At 37.3% G+C, this 22,601-nt stretch overlaps 2 protein-coding genes across 3 annotated transcripts; one reads left to right on the top strand and one right to left on the bottom strand.

The window, feature by feature from the left end:
• Positions 1 to 3,079: 3,079 nt before the first annotated feature.
• LOC123873172 (telomerase Cajal body protein 1 homolog) lies at positions 3,080 to 22,060 on the top strand. 2 transcript variants are annotated; one of them, XM_045917894.1, is made up of 7 exons: positions 3,080 to 3,658; positions 3,974 to 4,162; positions 4,837 to 5,000; positions 5,601 to 5,890; positions 6,404 to 6,653; positions 7,121 to 7,125; positions 22,047 to 22,060. In XM_045917894.1, exons 1-7 carry the CDS (start codon positions 3,216 to 3,218, stop codon positions 22,050 to 22,052), a joined length of 1,347 nt encoding a protein of 448 aa, XP_045773850.1. In that variant the 5' UTR covers positions 3,080 to 3,215; the 3' UTR covers positions 22,053 to 22,060. The 2 variants fall into 2 exon arrangements, with proteins under 2 accessions (XP_045773850.1, XP_045773849.1); XM_045917893.1 differs by lacking the exon at positions 22,047 to 22,060 and having other exon boundaries at positions 6,404 to 6,697; positions 7,122 to 7,222.
• Positions 12,828 to 18,609, bottom strand: LOC123873179 (elongation of very long chain fatty acids protein 7-like). The gene is made up of 5 exons (XM_045917905.1): positions 18,331 to 18,609; positions 16,907 to 17,094; positions 15,837 to 15,905; positions 14,069 to 14,371; positions 12,828 to 13,647 (listed from the first exon to the last, which is right to left on the bottom strand). Exons 1-5 carry the CDS (start codon positions 18,356 to 18,358, stop codon positions 13,456 to 13,458), a joined length of 780 nt encoding a protein of 259 aa, XP_045773861.1. The 5' UTR covers positions 18,359 to 18,609; the 3' UTR covers positions 12,828 to 13,455.
• Positions 22,061 to 22,601: the final 541 nt, after the last annotated feature.

Raw genomic sequence — 22,601 nt, forward strand, 5'->3', positions numbered from 1 at the left:
CACTGGCGTGTTAGGTGCTAGAACCATGCTGGAACTAACTGGGAAGCGCTCTAAAGGGGCGCCGTGCGTATGTCGGCGAGCGCCGGCACAGACGAAGTCCTTACTTATATAGTTTCCCTAACTTGAAAATATCTACAAACTTGACATTGGCTAATCTTTGTAAAGCCAGACGAGAGAATAAAAAAAAAACGCACTAGGTAGGTACGCAGTGAAGAAAATTACGCGGGAATTTCAAATTCGTTTTGTTAACTGAACAATACTAGGTAGGTACCTAACTACTTACCTTGGTCTCAGCAAAGAGATCGATAGATTCGATAGCAAAACTCAAATTTTAGGTTACGCCGGCCGGTATCTACTCAGCTCGCTCTCATTCCTGTAAAGAAAACCGAAGTTACCTACAACAATAACTAAGTACTTAGTAAATAGCTAAATGAACTTCTGGAAACTAATGTGACTTAATAATAAGATGACAGTCAATACAAAAACAAACTGCTTTCAGTTGCAAATACTATGACTTTGTTTTTGCATTACTGATTCCCTAATTAGTTAACTACTTACTTATTTACTTAAAACTACATTGTATACAACATTTGCTTACCAAGCAAGTAGTGTTAGCAACATATATACAGAGTCGATAAGGATAACGAACAAACCAATCACTTTCGAATTTTGACGAAATAAAGATATAATTTTTTTTTGTACTTAGATACCTAACTACAATATCACTACCCCGCAACGAATAACTTTTTTTTTCTCTCGTCTGGCTTTACACTGATTAGCCAATGTCAAGTTTGTAGTTATTTACAAGTTAGGAAAACTATATGTATAAGAATGGACTTCGTCTGTACCGGCGCCCGCCAACATACACGCGGCGCCCCTTTAGAGTGCTTCCCAGTCAGTTCCTTGGTCAGTTCCACCACCAATAAACACTAGCAGAACACAAAAACCGGCCACTTCTAACAAAAAAACACTCCAAAAAGTCACAACACGCGCGCCAGCAAACGCCACCACAGACGAAGTCCACGAATAACTATTAGCCAAAACCAAAGACCTTACACTTAAGGTCTTTGGCCAAAACAAAGTTGAGTCACAGAGAAAAACAAACAAAACACTTTTTTAATCACAGAGTAATTACAAAACAAAGTGAACTTAGACCAATAACTTAGAGAAAGTGAAATAAAGTAACAAATGGGCCAATTACGACAAACGAAAACTGTTTTGGATGCGTTCCGTTTCACGATTATTTTTGGTTTGCTGGGAAAAATTTGAATATTTTTATGAAGTCCTAAAAGTAACTTAAAGTAACATTTTGAGTCGTGTAACATGGAGGAAACATGAGGGGGTCAAAAGTAACGTAAAATGTTACAAAAGTAACATTCTGGCAACGCTGGTCAGTTGTCACTTTCACTAAAAATGTCTCTCTGACAGATCAGCTGATGCAACTAGGATGCGGATGCAACATAGACAAATCTTTTTAGGGTTCCGTATCTAAGGGTGCCAAAGGGACCCTACTATTACCAAGCCTCCACCGTCCATCTGTCTGTTAGCGTGCTGTATCTTATATGAATCGTAACAGGTAGAGAGCTGAATGACAGTATACCTATTTTCGCTATAGCAATAAATTAAGTAGTTATAAAAAAACCAAGGTGGTGAATTTTCAAACGGCCGCCTTGTACTTAAATGTAAATAGCTTAAATTAAAAAGTATATTTAATGATATATAATATATCTTGCACGATGGTACAGAACTCTTCTTGTGAGAGCCAGACTCGCACTTGGCTGATTTTCTTACCAGTTCTAAAGCTCTGGACTCTAGTAACATCATATTTTAGTAAATACAGAAGTCACGGGTAACATTGAAAACGTGTCAAACAATACAAGTTGACAGAAACTCCTACTCGGTTCGGTACTCGGATGGAAATAATGGCACCATTGATTTGATATAAGTCGAAGGTTTATGGAACAAATATTTTTATTTTATTTTATTTTAAATATCAGTATCCTCCAAACTAATGAAAAATTAAAAGTGTTCTTTGTTTATGCAGTAAAAACATTAGAATACTGATATTTTACTATTGCACATTGTACAATAGCATTTTTTAAATCATAATATTGAGGTGTTTCCAACGTCTTTTTCTTAAAAACTAAATAAATACTTATAGTTAGGTCCATTAAAAAAAATTGCTTTAGCGAGAGCGAAGAAGTTCATTAAGACGGATCGATCTTTGCTCGACTGTACCAGTATACCAGTATACCAGTAACCGAATGCTGTTTGTCTAGGCCCTCTTTTTTACCTAAGATATCAGCCAGCAGGGGAAACGACGAATGCTCGTAAGTACCTAATGATGACCCCGATTATGTACTCTGCCAAGAGTATTACTCACCCAAAACTTAATGGCATCTTAAAAACCTCCGCTACTCAATGTTTGAGTCTGGATAATGAAAGATGAGACTGAAATCACCCGGCTACAAAAATCAGAGCGCATCCCTAAAATTATAGTGAAAAAAATTGAATACTCAATTTGATAGGTAACTACTTACAATTAATCCAATTAATTTTTTTTAATATTTAATAAACAGCACAGTAATGTTTTCACACATTTCCGTTTTCACAAAGCTCTACGTTTTTAGACCTCATCAGGGGGTTGGGGGTTCGATTTTCTGGCATCCTGATGTCCCTAATACACATGGACCTGTGTTATAATATCTAAAAGCTGATACATCTTCCAGTTTTACTGTCAAAGAAAACGTTTTAATCATAACCAATGATGTAATATCGTATCGCTTATAATCGTAACATAATATTAGCACGTAAGAGATATGGTTTTAGAAAACATAATTAATATTAATATCTTTTAAGAATTTAAGCCAAGTATCAAAGTTAAATTATCATAACTATACATAATTAGGAAATATCTTCCAAAAGACAAAAGCCCAAAGCACCCAAAGCCGTGAAAAGTAAGTCCATAGTAACCATAGACATACAATTTTAGTAACTAAGTCAAGTTAAAAAAAGTATGATTTTGTCAAGGTCACGTCACTCATCTCATCTGTCAGTGTCAAAAAACAATACTATTTTGAATGTTGGCACATCTAAAAGCCAGGATTGAAATTCGAATGGATTTTGAAGATTTTAAATTGTGGTTATTTTTCTAATAATTGATTTGTTTTGTATATGAAGTGATTAGGTGAACTGAATTCACCTTTATTTAAAAAATGGACGAAGTCCTGATGCAAATAGATGAACCACCAGAACTAGAAAATTGTGCAGAAAAATCTGAAAATCCTCAAATAGCCGATGTGCCGGCCGGTCTTGAACCTCCAAATGAAACTTTGATTGAGTATCCGAATCTGTTTTCTAGTAAAACCTTGCTGGAGCTGTGTAGTTCGTCGTGGTCTCGTACTGCAAATGCGAAACAAGAGGTGCAACCGTATTTACGTGGATGTAAATGGTCGCCTGATGGTACATGTTGTTTAACAGTGGTTAATAGTGACGGAGTTCATCTCACAGAGCTCCCTAGGGACCTTTACACCGGGACTGTGAGTCCTGAGAGAACAATCGATGTGCTAGACTCTACTGTTCACGTGAAAGAGGCAGGCCTAGTGTACGATTTCTGTTGGTATCCTGGAATGAACAGCTGCATACCAGAATCTTGTTGGTAAGATCTTTTATAACTTTCTTAGTTTATATTTTTTCATACTGTTAGCTATCAGGTTAGCTAACTAGTTATTTTTTGAGTGATAGAAGTAGATCTACCTTATAAATCTTTGTTATTGAAAATAATATAATGTTTTCAATAGCTGTTCAACTTTCTACTTATCAAAACAATTAGAAACTTCCTTCTCTTCTGACTGCTCTGCTTAAGATTTTGTTGCTCAGTAGGTTGTGCTTATGATGAAAATTCTATTATTCGACTTAGAGTTTGTGTATAACCAAATTATAATAATCAATAAGAATTTATTTATATTTTCAGTTGGATAACCACAAGGCAGAATGCACCAGTGCAGATGTGGGATGCATTTGATGGCTCATTGAGATGTTCCTACCGAGGCTTCAATGCAGTGGATGAAATGGAACCAGCCCTATCTGTTACTTTTAATACTGAAGGCACAAGAATCATTGCTGGTTATAAGAAGGTGCTTCGTACATTTGATGTAGACAGGTCTGTGATTTGACGTACAATTTCAATTAGCTTTACAACCTTTAGTCCTTTAGCACAACCTTTTGCAAGTATTGGCCTGCTCTATAATTTCCCTCCATTCATACTTGTTTCTTCCATGATGTGAGCTTTCAAGTACATTCGTAGATGGCTATGTCTAAATGTGGAAAAGAAATAATCCAATTATCTTTAGATCAGCTGCATATTCTCTTATTCTTTTAGGTAATGAAATATCGCTTGTTTTAACAGTGAAGGAAAACGTGACAAAACCTGCATGTCTGAAAGTTCTCCATAATGTTCTCAAAGGTGTGTGAATTCTGCCAACCCACACTTGGCCAGTGTGGTAAACTATGGCCAAAACCCTTCTCACTCTGAGAGGAGATCTGTACTCTGTAGAGAGTCAGCGATTGGTTGATCATGATAATATGATGATATTATTCTTTACATGCCCCTGCACTTATTATGCACTTGTGATGTAAACTTGGGGCCATGAAAAAAGGTTCACTTAGTTGCATTGTGGGGGTGCTATGCAGTTCTAAGACAAATGATTTGACTATCAAAGGCTTTGACTATTTTTATTTTAAGTGATGCATGTTATATTTTGACATCTTAGGACATTTTTAATCAATCAAAATATTTATCTGTTGTCTTATTAAAAAGTGCTTCTAAACTTTTAGGCCTGGAAGAGATTTTGCAGAACACAAGATAAACTCCCCTGCGTCATGTTTTGCAACTGACAGAAACCTGCTGGCCATGGGGTCATGGAATACAACCTTAACTCTTTATAACATGAATGAAATGGGAACCTATAAGAGTATTGGAAAGATGCATGGTCATTCAGGTAACAACATCATTTTCCCATTTGTACTATTTAGGGCATCTTGCATATAAGCAGTGATAGCCTAATCACTAGTGGACAGGGCATAGGGCTCCTATTTGTAGAAGCCTCTTAACTTTTCAGAGTTATGTGCATTTTATTTAATCAATTAATAAGTATCACTTGCTAAAACAGTAAAGGAAATGCCTAAGAGTTCTCAAAGGTGTTTGAAGTTTGCCAATTGTACTGGGCCAGCATAATGGACTATGGTCTCACCTTGACAGGAGATCAGTACTCAGTAGTGAATTGGTGACAGGTTGACATGATGATGATTATTTATGAATTAAATAAACATTATCATCATCGTACAGTCGCCAAGTGATGGATGTCCACTGTCATGTCTCTTATAGGAATTTCCATACAGTTTGTTCTTGCGCTGCCTGAATCCAGCTCTTAGCAAATTTGTTTTATCTGTTTACCAATAGTGGAGTAGGTGGCCATTCTTACTTACTTACTTACATACTTGAGACTTCATTGTCTTTTGATTTTTGGATTATGTTAAGTATACATAGCTGTGTTATACATTGTGTTCTGTATATTCATCTCTATTTCTTGTCTTTTCAGGTGGAGTTACACATGTAAAATTCACTCCAGATGGCCTAAAATTAGTATCCGGTAGCAGAAAAGACCATAGACTTCTAATATGGGATATTCGATATTATAGGCGGCCTTTGAACATTCTCACAAGGGTAGTGAAGACAAACCAAAGAATATACTTTGACATATCGCCATGTGGTAAATACTTGGTTACCGGAGGCACGGATGGAGTGGCTAAAGTATGGAATGTTGATGTGGTCAATTGGAAGGAGAGTCTAGATGTTGAAGATGTAGATAAGGATAATTCTACTTTTAGGGTAAGTTGAAGGGTCCCGTACCTGAAAGACGTCAATATGAGTAACCCCATTACTTGTACTATGTATTGCTTTAATGGTGAAGGAAAATCATCATCATCATCAGCTTGTGGATATCCATTACTGGACATAGGCCTTCCCTAAAGAACGCCGCCACACCCAGTCCTCAGCCTTCCTCATCTAGCCACTTCCCGCCAGCCAGAAGGAAAATATCATTAGGAAACCTTCATACCTCCATAATAAGGTGTGTTAAGCCTGCCAATGGTAAAATTCAATCCTATCCATCCCTCAGTCTGTATGTCTGCCTTTTGAACCATAATAGGTAGAGTTGAAATTTTCAGACCATTTCTATTGCCTCTATAACAAAATGATAAAAATTCAAAATGGCTGTCATGTGAAAAAAAAAAAAACCAAATGTGCATTATCTTGTACGATGATACGGAACACATCGTGTGCGAGTCAGATTCGCACTTGACTGGTTTCATTTACTTACAATTTTTTTTTCTTTGATTTCAGTTTCCACTCCATAGAGATTGTTGCAACAGTATAGCGATACATCCATTGAGGCCGATTTTAGCCACCGGTTCAGGACAATATCATTTCTACGACCCAATATTAAAACTCGACGATGGAGTAAAACAGGAAAATGATAGTAATGTAACTCAAAATGATACAGAAAATTTGAATTTTAATGGTGATATGAAATATTCAAGTGATGCAGAAAACAGTTTAGTGTTTTGGTGGATTGGGGACATACAAGTACCTGGTGAAATGACTTAGTTGTTAGAGTTAGTTCTGTAATATTAACAACTAGCTGATGCCCGCAGCTTCGCCCGCGTGGATTTAGGGTCTGAAATCCCGTGGGAAAGTTGTCACAAAGTTCCTCTATCGATTAAAAAAAAAATTACGCAAATCGGTTCAGAAATCTCGGAGATTTCGGTGTACATAGGAAGAAAAACACAACTCCCTTTTTGAAAGTCGGTTAAAAAAGTAGCCTATGTTACTCCCTGATCAATCCTCTACTTGTCTGTGAAAACCCCGTCAAAATCGGTCCAGCCGTTCCGAAGATTAGCCTTTTCAAACAGACAGACAGACAGACAGACAGACAGACAGACAAAAATTTAAAAAACGTGTGATTCAGTGTTGGTATCGTTCAAATAACCATATGAGCTTAATATGAGGTAGTTATTTCGAAATTACAGACAGACACTCCAATTTTATTTATTAGTATAGATAATGTATGACAATTGTATGTGTTATATAGATGGTAGATGCTTTTGACGATTCAAAAGTACTTGTAAAATTTTAATTGAATAAAAATATTTTGAATTTTGAATTATAATGTGTTATTTTTTAAATACCAATTTACAGTCTACAGGATATGTTTTGTGCCTACTCAACTTTGGTTTAAAAAGTCTTAAAAACTACTCGATTTAGGTTTAAAAAAATGCTTAGGTTTGGTTTTCCAAGACAAAAGTAGCCAATGTTACAAAATTTCGTCAAAATCGGTTACACAGATGGGCCTTGAAAACTAGCAGACACGGACAAACGCACACTTTTACATTTTCAGAGTTCCGTACCCAAAGGGTGCCAACTGGACCCTATTACTAAGTCTTCGCTGTCCATCTGTATGTCCGTACATCCGTCTGTCTGTCAGTGTATCTCGTGAACCGTAATAGGTAGAGAGTTGAAATTTTCACTTAATGTGTATTTCTATTGCCTTTATAACTACAAATAATAAAAATTTCAAAAGAGAATAAAAAAATATTTGAAAAGAAAAATTCAGTATTTTAAAGTGCTAACTAGTGACAAGTACTCTGTTGCTAATTGAAGAAGGGTTCGACTCACAAAAGTATGCACTCTCATCGCTAGATGGCTAAACTAGTCTGATGGTACGGAACCTTTCGTGTGCGAGTCCGACTCATGCTTAACCGATTTTTATAATATTAGTATGGATATTAAGGTTCTCTTAAAAAATTGCTTCGTTCGGTGATACGTCCGCATCGTTGATACTGGAATTTTCTTTCATAAGTATGACTTCTTTCACACAAAAAGCGTTAATATTTGCATACCTACAGGCATACCTAATGCATAACTGAGTAGGTAAAGCAAAGAACAGAACAAAGAGCATTCCGCGTTTCGCTTAACGAGTTTGTGATTGTCACGAGTTAGTGTTTTTGTTTCGTCTATTTGTGAAACAACTTCAACAAAGCTCGGGAAAAGACTAGTAATAAAACAAACAGAAGTCGCCAATTACTTTTGGTGACTCAAATTAAAAGTTATCCAGTATCCGTAAATTAGACCTGTTTAAAGTCCACGGTCTCGAGAGGCAAATGGCCGATTTAATCTAATTCAAGTCCCACAAACCGTTTATCGTATTAAGAAGTTTGTTTCCATTGGACCTCAAGGGGCGTTGGAGCTAAGGGCTTGAGGCCGAAAGTCGTTAAGATAATATTATTATTTTCCTCCTTAAATCGCAGTAAGTCGAATTACTTATCTTTGTTACCTATCGATCCGCGTTATTATTTACTAGATGATGCCCGCGACTTCGTCCGTGTGAATTTAGGTTTTTTGCAATCGTGTGGGAACTCTTTAATTTTCCGGGATAAAATGTAACCTATGTGCTAATCCATGATATTATCTATCTCCATTCTAAATTTCAGCTAAATCTGTCAAGTAGTTTTTGCGTGAAGGAGTAACAAACATACACACACACATACATACAAACTTTCGCCTTATAAAAGACGAGAGGATGCCCGCGGCTTCGCCCGCGTGGATTTCGGTTTTTTTAAATCCCATAGGAACTCTTTGATTTTCCGGGATAAAAAGTAGCCCTTGTCCTTCAACGGGATGTACCCCATGTCTGTACCAAACATTAAAATCGGTTCAGCGGTTGGGCCGTGAAAACGTAGCAGACAGACAGACACACTTTCGCATTTATAATATTAAGGATTAGTGTGATATTTTTAGTCGATTGTTCTGGACAATTTACCGGATTAACTAATTCACATAAATCATCATCATCATGGTCAATCCATTGCCGGCTCACTATAACTGAGAACGGTTCTTCTCTGAGAATGAGAAGGGTAGTCTGCCACGCTGACAAGTGCAGGGCTTGGCAGACTTGGCAGACTTCACAAACCTTTGAGATTAAATTCAAATTCAAATTCAAAATATTTTTATTCAATTAGACTTTTACAAGTTCTTTTGAATCGTCAAAAGCATCTACCACTGGTTCGGAATGCCTTTCCTACCGAGAAGAACCAGCAAGAAACTCGGCGGTTGCTCTTTTCAAAGATTTGATAAGTATACCATTTTTTTTTTTATACTTATGGAAAACACTCAAGTATTCCTCACGATGTTTTCCTCCAAGAGATGTTATAGTATGCCATAGATAGGTAAGTAAACAGCAAGTCAATAAATAAGATTCGCAACCCAAGTTGGGCTGTACCTAACTGTAAAAATGTTACAATGGAATTTTTTCCCTTCATTTGTGTTTCAGAACGCGATTTGCTTGTTTATTGTTTTTTTATCACATCATCGAAAACGAGATCATCGTAAAAGTTTATTGCGGATCGATTTTCAAATTATTGCCATTCTTTTGTCTGTATCGCATGAAGAGGATATTTTTATTTGCCAAAGTGGCCTCGTAGGTACTTTATCTAGGTACCTATACAAAGAACCAAAAGCTTTATTTGCTATGGCGCAACATGCAGCATGTGATAATTGCAAAGCCCCCCCCCCCCCCCCCCCCCTCATCACTGCTAAACATTCAGGAAAAGGCAACCACCAAGCAGCACCACACAAATTCCGAAACCATACCTTGAACCTTACACACTCGCCTAAGAGTTTGAAGACTAAGCTTGCTATGCTGATTGTTGTTGTTTAGGATCCCATATCTTCAGAGTAAAAAGGAACCCTTATAGAATCACTTCGTTATCTGTCTGTCTGTGATGATCCCTAGAATATGAAATCTAGCACGTAGCAATGTTTTAGCACAAGAAAAGGGAAAAATCTAAAAACCGTGACATTTTGTGCGGTGATACGGAACCCTTCGTGTGCGAGTCCAACTCGACACTTGGCCGATTTTTTTGTGCAATTGTGCACTCTTGACAGAATGGTCTATGGCTACTGGGATTAAGTTAGCTACCTACACGCTCTTCATCTCTGTACTCGTCTCTTCATTTCTAGAGATGCTGCTGAAGAATTTCAGGATTCGCAATTGCACAGCCGACGAGAGCTTTTATCTTATCCTTCAAGATGGCATTGTTGGCACATTGATTAGGTAAGATAAAACAGAAGTTAACTAATTAGTCAAAATAACCCAATATCTTTGTAAGTTTATAAAGGCATTACAGCAGATACTTTATCAGTCGTTAATCACTGGATTTTAATCCTGCGTAAAAAACAATCTGAACATTCTATTTAAAAATAAACTTACCTTAGGTACCTTCCTTCCTTTGAAATTGTTACAAGTTTACAAATAGCAGTCTGTTCGTAAGAAACTGGCGACTAATTTAAAAACTTTGGCACTTAGGAACGTTATATCAACCTTCGCAAGTCGTAACAGTTATTTTATAGTAGTTCAAGAGTGCCAATTAGTGTTGAATTGAATTGTACCTACCTACAAGTTAAAAGAGTTCATTTTAGTATTATATTTTTGTCTTGTTTCAGCTGTGGCCTGTGACACTCGATTTTAAGAGGGGTCTCTCCGTCACTCGCTCCATACAAACGTAGTTCGTCTCTCATTGGAATACTAACCAATCATACTCAATGGAATTTTGTAGAAACGTTCTGGGAACTAATATCTATGCCTGTGGTATTCCAGATTTCCGTTAAAATATTCGGTTTCAAAGTTACGCGGTCTTAAAAATTCACATACCAATCTTTGAGCCCCTGTAATTTTAAAACTTCATATTTTTAGAAAAATCTAAAACACCACAGGCACAGATATTAGTTTTTTCTAGAATATGTCTGCAAAATTTCAAGGACTTTGGTTGCTTAATATTCAAATGAAATTGGAACTACGATTGTATGGAGTAAGTGACGGAGAGAGCCCTGTTAAATAAGCTAAATGAGTTACATACATACATCCGCACAGCCCTCGCGCAAACCCGGTGCGGGATAGCGCGGGTGACGTGCGGATGTGCGGGACGTCCCCCCACCACAACCCCGATTGCCATGTCAACCTGTCGCTAACTATAGATGCGGCTACCTAAGTAGGTATATTCTATTTATTAGGTAGATAAATAGAATATTTTTTGGTTGTCTCGGTTCTCATTAGGTAAGTCTTTCATTTGGGTGTGAGCTATTAACATAACAGAGAATTGCCTATCAAATCGAAGTTAATATTCAGATCTAAGCTATTCAGTGAAGCATTATACCTACTTACCATAAGGAGCGATTCAATGGATATTCAATAGCGTATTAGCATAGGGTATATTGCCAAGCAATCTCACACCCCACAGGTATTGACGGCATTTGCATAATCGCTCCAAAGTTTTCCCTGTAATTTTATACGTGTCAAGGATGGTTTTTTACGAAAATTGGGTTACTTCTTGGTACATGGTACCTACGTAGGTACTTGGCTAACGTGTTTATTTTTAACCGACTTCCAAAGAGGAGGAGGTTACCAATTTATTTTTTTAAAGCTATTAGCATCTGTTTAATTGGTTGGTCTTCTTAATATAACGGTTCAGAAACAGTTTAACTTCATCTCCTGTTTTCTTTGGAGCTCATATTAGGTAGTGGCACAAAATATACCGACACCGACTTACCTACTTATTTCTATTTTAACCCCCGACCCAAAAAGAGGGGTGTTATAAGTTTGACGTGTGTATCTGTGTATCTGTCTGTGGCATCGTAGCTCCTAAACTAGTGAACCGATTTTAATTTAGTTTTTTTTTTGTTGGAAAGGTGGCTTGATTGAGAGTGTTCTTAGCTATAATCCAAGAAAATCGGTTCAGCCGTTTGAAAGTTATCAGCTCTTTCCTAGTTACTGTAACCTTCACTTGTCGGGGGTGTTATAAATTTTTAATTAACACTTGTGTGGTAGTAAGTCGAAAGCTATAAAGAATTCAGTTTATTATATTTACTTAGCAAAATTTGGGTCATGGGGATCCAAAAATAAATTTTATGAATCATCTTACGCTGAATAGGTGTAAAGTAAAAGTAAAGAAAATTTCCTGAAAGTTCAACACAACTGAAGAAGGCCACGGCCTTAATTAATGTGGATTGAAGTTTGAAAACAAGAGTAGGCGTAAATGTTAAACGTATTATGATCGGGAACAAAAGATTTTGAATGAGGTTTTTGGTTGACCCGTCGTAAAAGTATCTCCTTACTATAAGTAGACCGCTCCATTAAAAAAATGAAAAAATGACACTATCCAATTCCAGATTTTCTAAGTATATATAGGCAAGTTATATTAATTGATCCGCATTTTGTCAGTCAGCCACCAGCTCTCCAATTTCCCTATCTATACTACTAATAAATAAAATTGGAGTGTCTGTCTGTAATATCGAAATAACTACCGCATATTAAGGTCATATGGTTATTTGAACGATACTATAACTGAATCACACGTTTTTAAAATTTTTGTCTTTCTGTCTGTCTGTTTGAAAAGGCTAATCTTCGGAACGGCTGAATCGATTTTGACGGGATTTTCACAGACAAGTAGAGAATTGACCAGGGAGTAACATAAGCTACTTTTTTAACCGACTTTCAAAAAGGGAGTTGTGTTTTTCTACCAATGTACACCGTAATCTCCGAGATTTCTGAACCGATTTGCGTCATTTCTTTTTTAATCGATAGAAGAACTTTGCGACATTGTTTCATAAGAAATTTAGATTCCAACTCCTCAATCCTGATGCTGCAGGGGATCTGGCCAATCCACGCGGGCGAAGCTGCGGGCATCAGCTAGTTTGAAATAAAACACACGGGTATAGATACCAAAAAAATAAATATATTTTATCCTTCTAAGTTCTAAACTAAAACATTATAACGCCACCAGTTACGAGTAAATTGACACGCCCTCAATCACAGTTTTAGTGCCCCGATCCAGACTAACATATTTTCAGAGTAAAGTCTGGTCAGACATAACGCGCATCCGCATTAAAGCGTCACGACTCACGACGGCAGCAGCAAGGCAGGAAAGCATCAAACTTTAGAGAGAGATAATCAGCAACTTCGGCTTCGTAGTGTGGTCTCTGTCACTCATACCTGTGACATTTTGTCGCAGATTTGTTAATCTCAACGACAAAGTTAATGCTCTACGAAACCGAAGTTATAAATTATATCTTTCTAAAGTAGTTACGATGTGCGGGTGCGATCTTTCCTGCCAGGAACCGTAGGTATACCTAGTATGCATAAGCACCTATGTCTTACTTCGGAATGTGACAGTAATGACTCAAGACGGTAGTAATGCGGCTGCTACGTGAAGTTCGCCACGTGTGAACGCCTTCATACAGTTTTTAACCGACTAGCGCTTTGGAAAATGTAGGAGTCGCTGCCAACATGCGTCGATATCGTAGCGCGTTGCGTGTGACCACGGCTTTAATAATTTCAAGTTCTATTCTATCGCCTGTCTAGTACATACAGTAGATACGCGCTTCAGTACGTAGTTCTTCTGATAGAAGTTCGTGAACAACCACATGAAAAGAATGAGGTTCGAGATACCGACCCAGTAGAACACCTTGCTTACCGGGCAGGGGGAAGTGTAGGTTTGGATTGCTATATGCAATATGATCATGACGAATTGAAGCTGGAATGAAAAAATCTAAATGAATATCAGTAAGGTTCTATGAATCTATAAGCTTTTCTAGAAGCCATAGTGTCTAAAGAAGTAGGTAAGTCTGTAGAGTAACTCAAGTTTTTCAATGGCATCTACGAAATGCTTAAACGCTTCCGTTCGAACGCTTGAGACAGCGTCCTGTATCTCTCAGTTGAAACCTTCGCTGCAAAATCGATCACTCTTCCGATAGTAGCTAACGGTATCAAAGAGATGCTAGGAATCTTTGAGCAAGTACTTGATAATCGCTAAAAGAAGCCTGGGATCATGTCCAAGTAGATATAGCATTCACAAAGTTTGTAATGAACGACAGCTTTTACAAGTAGATACGTAACTTATTATGCTCGACTATCCAAAGTGTTAAAATTTTCCTATCGGAGGAGAATTTTCTTACCAATTGCATCAAAGTTAAATACTTCTTCCACCATAGATACTTTGTATACGCCGCACCCATAGCTGAGAGACCGTAATACGTGTACATGATCACGTGTATGGTACAATTCACCAGTGCCATGAACGCCCAATGGTCAGATGGGTCGTATTTCAGGCTCAACCAGCTGATGATGACCATAAACATATGGTGGTATACGTGGAGGAATGTGATCTGAGAAGACTTTTTTCGGAGCACGAAGATCACTGTATCGAAAAGGTCCAATATCTTTGTCGCCATGTACTTCCAGTAAAGCACAGCGATTACCTGTAAAAGTGCTACATTAAAAATCAAAGAAAACTTAAGCATGCTAGTACTAGGAATGGGTACGACAATAATGGAAGGGGTGGGACTTGAATCTGCCATAATTATTGAGGCAATCGAAGGCTTCTTTCATTCGTAAATATTCCAGGTGAATTTAAATACAATGACGTTACAAGCCTTTACAAATGCACATTGCACAGTCTTTGGAGGTGTAATTGGCGGACTGAAAGAAGTGTGAGGGAATTAGGTATTTACTACCGCGCGAGAGCCAACGATTGGTTGATCAGTTACCTCTTTTTTCGCGATACGCTAATTTTCTCACACTACGCCTATTTTTGATCAAATTATTTGCCGGTCATTAACAGGGCTCTCTCCGTCACTTGCTTCATACAATCGTAGTTCCAATTTCATTTGCGTTCAGTTTCATGAACTTTGTTTGCTTAATATTCAAATGAAATTGGAACTACGTTTGTATGAAGCGAGTGACGGAGAGACCCCTCTTAATCTATTGCAGCCACATAGGCGCAAATTCGAATGGTTTGTATTTCTCTTTCATTGCTCATTTTGTAATGATTGCTGTTCATCATTCATCGTCTTTCGCCGAAAATAGATCTTTAACAGATGAACCGTCCAATTTCGCTCTAAAGGATGTTTAGATTAGCTGTGTTGAGTGGGTAGATATTATCTGTTTTGTTAGGTTTCTGTTTGATTGGGCGGACCCTGAAACGATCTAGGCCATTTCGGTCTTCGGATTAGTATATTTAGGTAGTTATTTACTATAGAAAGTGAATTAGGTAAATAGATAAAATGAACGAATGAGTGAAATATTTATGTTTTGTACACCAAAAGATAAATGCAAATATGCAAAATATACTCCTACCTATGCTTAAAAAAAGACGGGTACAATTGGCGGCCTTATCGCTTTTAAGCTGCTTTTCTTGAAAGCGCTTTTATTATGCCTACTTACGAAGATTAGGCTAATTTTCTAACGGGAATGTGAGAAGATGCACAACGAGACCCACCAATATAGGGACGTTACATTTTCATAGAATACCTATCTATGTCATATTAGCTTTGAATAACTCAAAATTTAATCAACCCCCGACACAAAAAGCTCTGTAAGAAAACTAGAAAAGAGCTGATAACTTTCAAACGGCTGAACCGATTTTCTTCGATTAAGTATAGCTAAGAACACTCTCGATCAAGCCACCTTTCAAACAAAAAAAAAACCAAATTAAAATCAGTTCATTCGTTTAGGAGCTACGATGCCACAGACAGATACACAGATACACACGTCAAACTTATAACTCCCCTCTTTTTGGGTCGGGGGTTAATAAATAACACCGAAATCTGTTGATTATAAGAGTAGCTTAGCTATTAATCAATGTGTAATAAATCCGAAGGGAAATAATACCGAATATTTATAACCTTAAAATTTAGACTTAATAAAACTCACCCAACAACTTACGTATAGAGTTCGATCGTCATAGTCACATTTTCTTGGAAACAATCCTTTGTCGATTATATAAGCAAGAAACTGAAAAGATTAGTTAGTTTTAGGTAGGTATAAGTAAATAAGATAAACATAATTTATTATGGGGATTGAATTTGGTCTCCGTCACAAAATAATGTCATTATCCCGAAAAATCTTTGTTATGTAAACAATGGAAGGGGTCACAACACTTTGAGGATTATAACGTAGAGTCAAATAGGTACCTACTTATTTATTAAAAATACATTCCTACTACTGGCGATTACCTAAAAATATAGAGCGTGCGTCTAAGTATAAAAGAATACGATTGTGAAGCTAGCGAACAAAACTTTGCAGTTATGCATTTGATCAAAATTCTATTTTTTAAATCCGCACAGTGGCTCACTGAATGGAAGTTAATGAAATATCACTGAACACAGGTCAATATTTAAGCTCATTTCCAAGCAAAACGGCCTAAAACTGTGCTAAAAAAATTGGCAATTTAATCAAAACGGTACAGTTGCAGTAAAGTTTAAACAGCTTTTATTCTCCTGTAAAATTTAATAATTAATAAGAGCAGCATCCAAGAATTTCACATTGCTAAATTCTCCTCTATAGGAACGACATGATTTTGCCAAATTCATTACCAAAGGGCCAAGCAATGTTTAACGATTCACAAGAGCTTGTAAAAGCCCATTTAAATCAAGCTTTTGAATTTATTGCGTCCCGATTTCGCTCCAAATTCCAAATTTCTATCAGCGGGCCGGCCATTGATGATTTAAAAGAGCTTTTAATTTATTGGCCCATTTATTTGAGGATCTATTTCGATCTGAACTTCAATGATACTGTGCTAACTACTTATTATATTTATTACTAGCTGATGCCTGCGACTTCGTCCGCGTGGATTTACATTTTTCAAAATCCTGCGGGAACTTTTGATTATTATTATGAAAAATTACAAACATTTTCTTTCCCATAAATAGTGCGTTAGCTGGTACTGAAAGAATCTTTTTCCTTCAGTATCAGAACAATATTCTCTCACAGTATCTTGGTATGTTATATCTAACCTTATAAGCCAGAATTGTGGAGTTTATAACTTTAACAACATTGCAGAATATAATAAATCCTTTCATCTGGAAGGGTTCCCGTCGTTCCATGAGAGCGGGTCCAATTTTCAGGATAAACATCAAATACGTAAAGATGAGGAATATCACATCATTTGGATTCATTAACGGCCACCTTTCCACGAAGCTTACTGAAACAATAGATATTGTCATATAAATGTTATATTTTTTACAATTGCAGGATAGGCTTGACGACAATAATGTGTTCCAAACCTTAGCGGTTTGTTTCAGAGACATTGAGCAAAAACGTTTCGTGTGAGTAGATTGGATGTCGACTACATAAGGATGCCAACTGTACAATGAATTCTCCCGGAGAAGCCCAAGTCACGCGAGAAAGGCACCGGTGCATGTTCTGCAGAGTTCCCGGAGCTCAATATGTGCTGAGCAAGGCGAGGGGGTATCTTAAGAAGATTTCCCCCTCGTCAAAAAAAAAAGCTGTACAATAAACAACAGGGCATGAAAACAATAAACGTCGCATATCAATTTTTGCCTTATAGATATATAATTCGCGATAGGTCGATCGGGGTGGGGTTGCTCCGCACATTGACGTGTGTACGGGGCGTGCCCCCGCCTCGTACCCGATTGCCATCTCGACCTGTCGCGTACTATAGGTACAGTTTGAAATTCGAATTCAATTTTCATACAATAGATTGTCAAGGGGAAAATTATAAATTTATCACTATCGAATTTTCGAGACAGGGGAGAGAGTTCTTGAAAGCCTACGCCGAATAATGGAATCACAAAATATAGTAGAAATAAATTAAACTAGGTCAATGTTACCTGTACTTGTAAAGATGCCTTATGAAAGTATTCACCTGAATTCCTTTGTATTTGACGACCTTACTAGGAATTACAAGATTCCACAGAATTTGCGAAGAAGCATGGTACAGGCGTATTATTTTGTATACTGAACATGATAGGAACCTATTCTAGACAGTTGGTAGGTAGATAGGTATATCGTCTGGAGACTAAGATTTATAGATAATAATAATTAATCTTTGAGGCATAGGTATCCACTAATGACTAAACGCTGACTCTGATAGGTTTATGTCTCCCTTGATAATAACTCGGATACTTATTGGAAATCAAATATTGTTTGGGATTCGTTTTAGAACTCATAGGTCACGGTGGAAGGTGATTGCTATTCCAAAAATAAAGAGATAGGCATAGATAGGTTTGCAGTTCGTTCCTAAAAGGGTTCTCCTTAGGGAACCACGCAGCTAAGTGATTTTCAACATTTGCCTGGAATTTACGATCATCCTTAACTTTTTCTAGTTTATTTTATGGCCCTATTTAGTAATAGGGAATTTTGTCAAGGAATACGTCTATTCGTGTTGAATTGATAAGCACGAGTCATATCTACTCACAATGTCCTTTTGGTAGATGGAAAAACATTTTTAATCATCAACAGGCGATGTCAACAGCTATATTATATCTTGTAGTTTGTTTATTGTTCATTGTATAAGTACATTTTAATTTATAGTTAAATCAAGGATTCAGTCCTCGAATATTGCCAGTTTGTTTAAATTAGTGGGACATATTATATTACATATCTATGATTATATTGCTTTTATAATATATCATAGACTTATCTATTACTGCGTAAATATTATTTTTTGAGAACATGAAAATGAAACGTCAGTTAAATAAAACCTGCCAATACCAAGGATTTTGAAATATAAAATATTTTATGAAAAGTTTTAGTTAAAAAATAGTTTCAATACGTAGAGCAAGGGTGTGGAAAATTTACGAGGATATCCATATGGGTCACAACAGTCGTTACTATGAACTTTGTTAATATACACAGATTCTGATGCTGTTAGGTACATTGTCCTCTTTATTAATTGGCTTCGTTTGAGCTCGAGTTAGCAATTTATCAACAGTTTACTGGTGTACAAATATTGTTCATGGACACCTTTAATTTAATGCCTGGATACGCCCACAGAGAATAGTTGGTTGCCAAGGTTGCCTTTTAGCAAGAGAACCTTTGACTTCGCTATTCGTTATGTAAGGTTATTTTTAAAAATTGATTTGAGTTGTCAAAAATAATATAAAATTATTAATTTACCTAATGCAGGTAGTTTGATAAAATCGATATTTGGCTCATTCGATGTCATACAATCTGTTGCTAGGAGGCCAACAAGATTGAACTTGCATAAATACGGGTGTTTCGAAGGTTTTAGTTCAGTCCATAGATAACACACTATATGGTTCAGTCTCCTTCTGAGATTCGGAGCGATATCGCATATTTTCGGTATTTGGATTGTGAACTGAATAATTAGATGTTGTGATAGCAATCACGCTCTAGTTAAATTATTTATTTTGGCATTAGTTTGTTTAGATTAAAACTCTCGGATAACCTTACACATTAAACTTGTGTTTTTTTTGTGTTGGTTTTGGAGAGGACATTCCAATAATTCGATAAAAATATTTAAATAATACCTGCTTTTCTGAGTGACGCCAATAGTTATGTGACGACGGTAACCTTAGATTTAACATTTCATCGGAGCGGTAGATTGGGCCTAGTAGGGCATCAAACGAGTAAAATGTAAATGTGGTTTGTTTCATCCTACATAGACTGTTTTCATTCGATCACCAAAAGCCTTTGCACACGTGCGGTTGATATTAAATGGCTCGGGCACGAACAATACGTCGTCAACATTAGGCCGCGCTCTCTTTGCATGCGTTTTCGTACGAAATTCTGTCGTGCGAACACTTACACCCGTATTCACAAACGTTACTATGAGGTCTCATAGTGCGCTCGAACGCACAGTGTCCGTTCTACCAATCAGATGACTGTATCACGTCAATTTACAATGATCTGATTCGTGGAACCTACACTATGCGTTCGAGCTTACTGTGAGACCTCATAGTAACGTTTGTGAATACGGCCGTTACCTACAAATAGACACGAACGATTCCGATATTTCAAGTATTGCCCTAATTGTAGGCGGGTACGATTAATTGGCAATCAGTGCTAACGTTCCCATAGTTGATAATACTTATATTATGATCGGAATCGTTCGTACCTTGTGTTCTCTCTGGGCTGGTTTCCGCATTTAAACGTTTCCGTCTGTTGTGTGTCGTACCTTGTGTTATTCGCCATACCAATTTCAGTTTCAAATGCAATATGTTTAGGTATAAAGGTTTATTTTTTCCCAAAAACAACAAAAGTTCACTTAGATGAGAAACAATCTAAATGTAAATGTACATAGTTAACAAACTTGCATGTTTAACGCCACTTCTTAGAAATTCAACTGCAAATCTTAGCTGAACTCAAGTTAGCTATTTGACAAAATTAAACTTGGAGAAATTGTGTGAAAATTTGGAAAAACTCTATCATTAGTTTTGCGAAAAAGATTATTTGAATTAAAATTTTGTTTGTTTAACGATAGGGACGAGGCATGAGACGCTAAATAAACACTTAACGCTTTTATCGGAATATCGCGCCCCATTTATTCTCGAAACCATTTGCGTTTTGGCTTTAATACTTTGAACAATGGTGATTGCAATGTTTTATTGAAGGAAATAAAAATGAAAAGATTTTTTTAATGACTCACAAAACACAACACGCGCGGACGAAGGCGTGACTATCATTTAGTTATTCAATAAATTACTAATCAGCAATAGCCGTGTCTCTCTGCTTAGGTATAAATAATTAATGAGGTCACGAAGCCAGATTAATTACACAACAGAACGGGAGTGACCAGCCGCTCTCCAATCTTGGCTCGTGCATTAAGCAGAAATAATTAGTTAAAGCCTAACTCTAACACATAAATCACTCGTCAAGTCAAGGCTGGATAGGTTCCATAATACATCACTTAGATAGGAAACGAACACGGGAAAAATAAATACAACAAGTGTAAATTAAAAATTTATAATACCCCCGACAAAGTATTTGAGTTTTCCAAAACATCATTTTCAAATAAATAATTATTATAGGCAACGTCCATCTTGACAGCTTGACATTTGACAATTGACATAATATGATGAACCTAACGGTTATCTAACCTTCTTTTCTACAAGAAAACTAGAAAAGAGCTGATAACTCTTAAACGGCTGAACCAATTTTTTTGGATTATAGCTAAGAACACTCTCGATCAAGCCACCTTTCGAACAAAAAAAAGTAAATTAAAATCGGTTCATTCGTTTAGGCGCTACGATGCCACAGACAGATACACAGATACACAGATACACAGATACACAGACACACAGATACACACGTCAAACTTATAACTCCCCTCTTTTTGGGTCGGGGGTTAAAAATAAAAAGATCCGGCGAGGCAGTTTTGTTTTTTATTCTATGTTTAATTGTTTCTATATATTACATTCCTATATCGCAAAGTCATACATTCGAGATAGTAGAGCTTTAGCTCGCGACTACGTCATCATGAAATTACGTTCTTAAAAATTCCTTGTAGCCTAGAATCTAGATCACTCCTTGTACTCCCTCAACCTGCATGTGAAAGTCGCTTTAAATCCATTCCCTTCCCTCCGGCAACTTAAATACCAATTTTCATGGATATAAATTCAAAAATAACAGACTTTCATATTATATACTAGAAGATGCCCGCGGATTTCGGTTTTTAAAATCCCGTAGGAACTCTTTGTTTTTCCGGGATAAAAAGTAGCCTATGTGCTAATCCACACACACACGCACGCACGCACGCACGCACGCACGCACGCACGCACGCACGCACGCACGCACGCACGCACGCACGCACGCACGCACGCACGCACGCACGCACGCACGCACGCACGCACGCACGCACGCACGCACGCACGCACGCACGCACGCACGCACGCACGCACGCACGCACGCACGCACGCACGCACGCACGCACGCACGCACGCACGCACGCACGCACGCACACACGCACGCACACACACACACACACACACACACACACACACACACACACACACACACACATACAAACTTTCGCCTTTATAATATTAGTGTGATAGTGTGATTATTTCAAACTCCTATTTTACCCCCTTATAGGAAGAACTTTCAAAAATTGTTGTGTCATAAAAGGTATCTGTAATCTGCATGCCAAACTACCAGATCCGTCCAACTGAGAATTAATTCTTTAAAACGCCTTACTCCGAAAAGTCAGAGGTATGTGCCCGGGATCGAACTCCGGGCCTCCTGACGCCTAGCGCGAGGAGACCGCGCTAGGCTTTCACCGCTTCATTCATAGAACAATCATCATCATCATCATCATGATCCACCCATTACTGGCCCAGTGCGTATTGGCAGAGAACAATAGAAAGGTATAATTAAGAATTTTTACGGTTTACCACCGATAGGGACCTTTGCACCCAAAGGAATTTGCGAGAGGCGGCCGTGCCTGGCTTACAGGGATTTATTACTTAAGTCAGACCGGATTGCTTTTACGATTATTAGACACTGTTATCCCGTAATGTTGAAGGACTGAATTATTTTATGACTGCGTTAGACTCATTTAAACGTTTGGCCAACAATTTAAATTTTAATCTTATGGGTGCTTCTGTATTTTTCTTGTTGTATCAACCCTGTGATAAAAGTTGTGAATTGTGTCTAATGAATACCAAAAAGCTGAGAATAGTTAAATGTACTTATATAAACTCGTATAAGAGAAAAACATTTATTGGT

The sequence above is a fragment of the Maniola jurtina genome, chromosome 16 (genome assembly GCF_905333055.1).
Source record: "Maniola jurtina chromosome 16, ilManJurt1.1, whole genome shotgun sequence".
Classification (NCBI taxonomy): Eukaryota; Metazoa; Arthropoda; class Insecta; order Lepidoptera; family Nymphalidae; genus Maniola; species Maniola jurtina.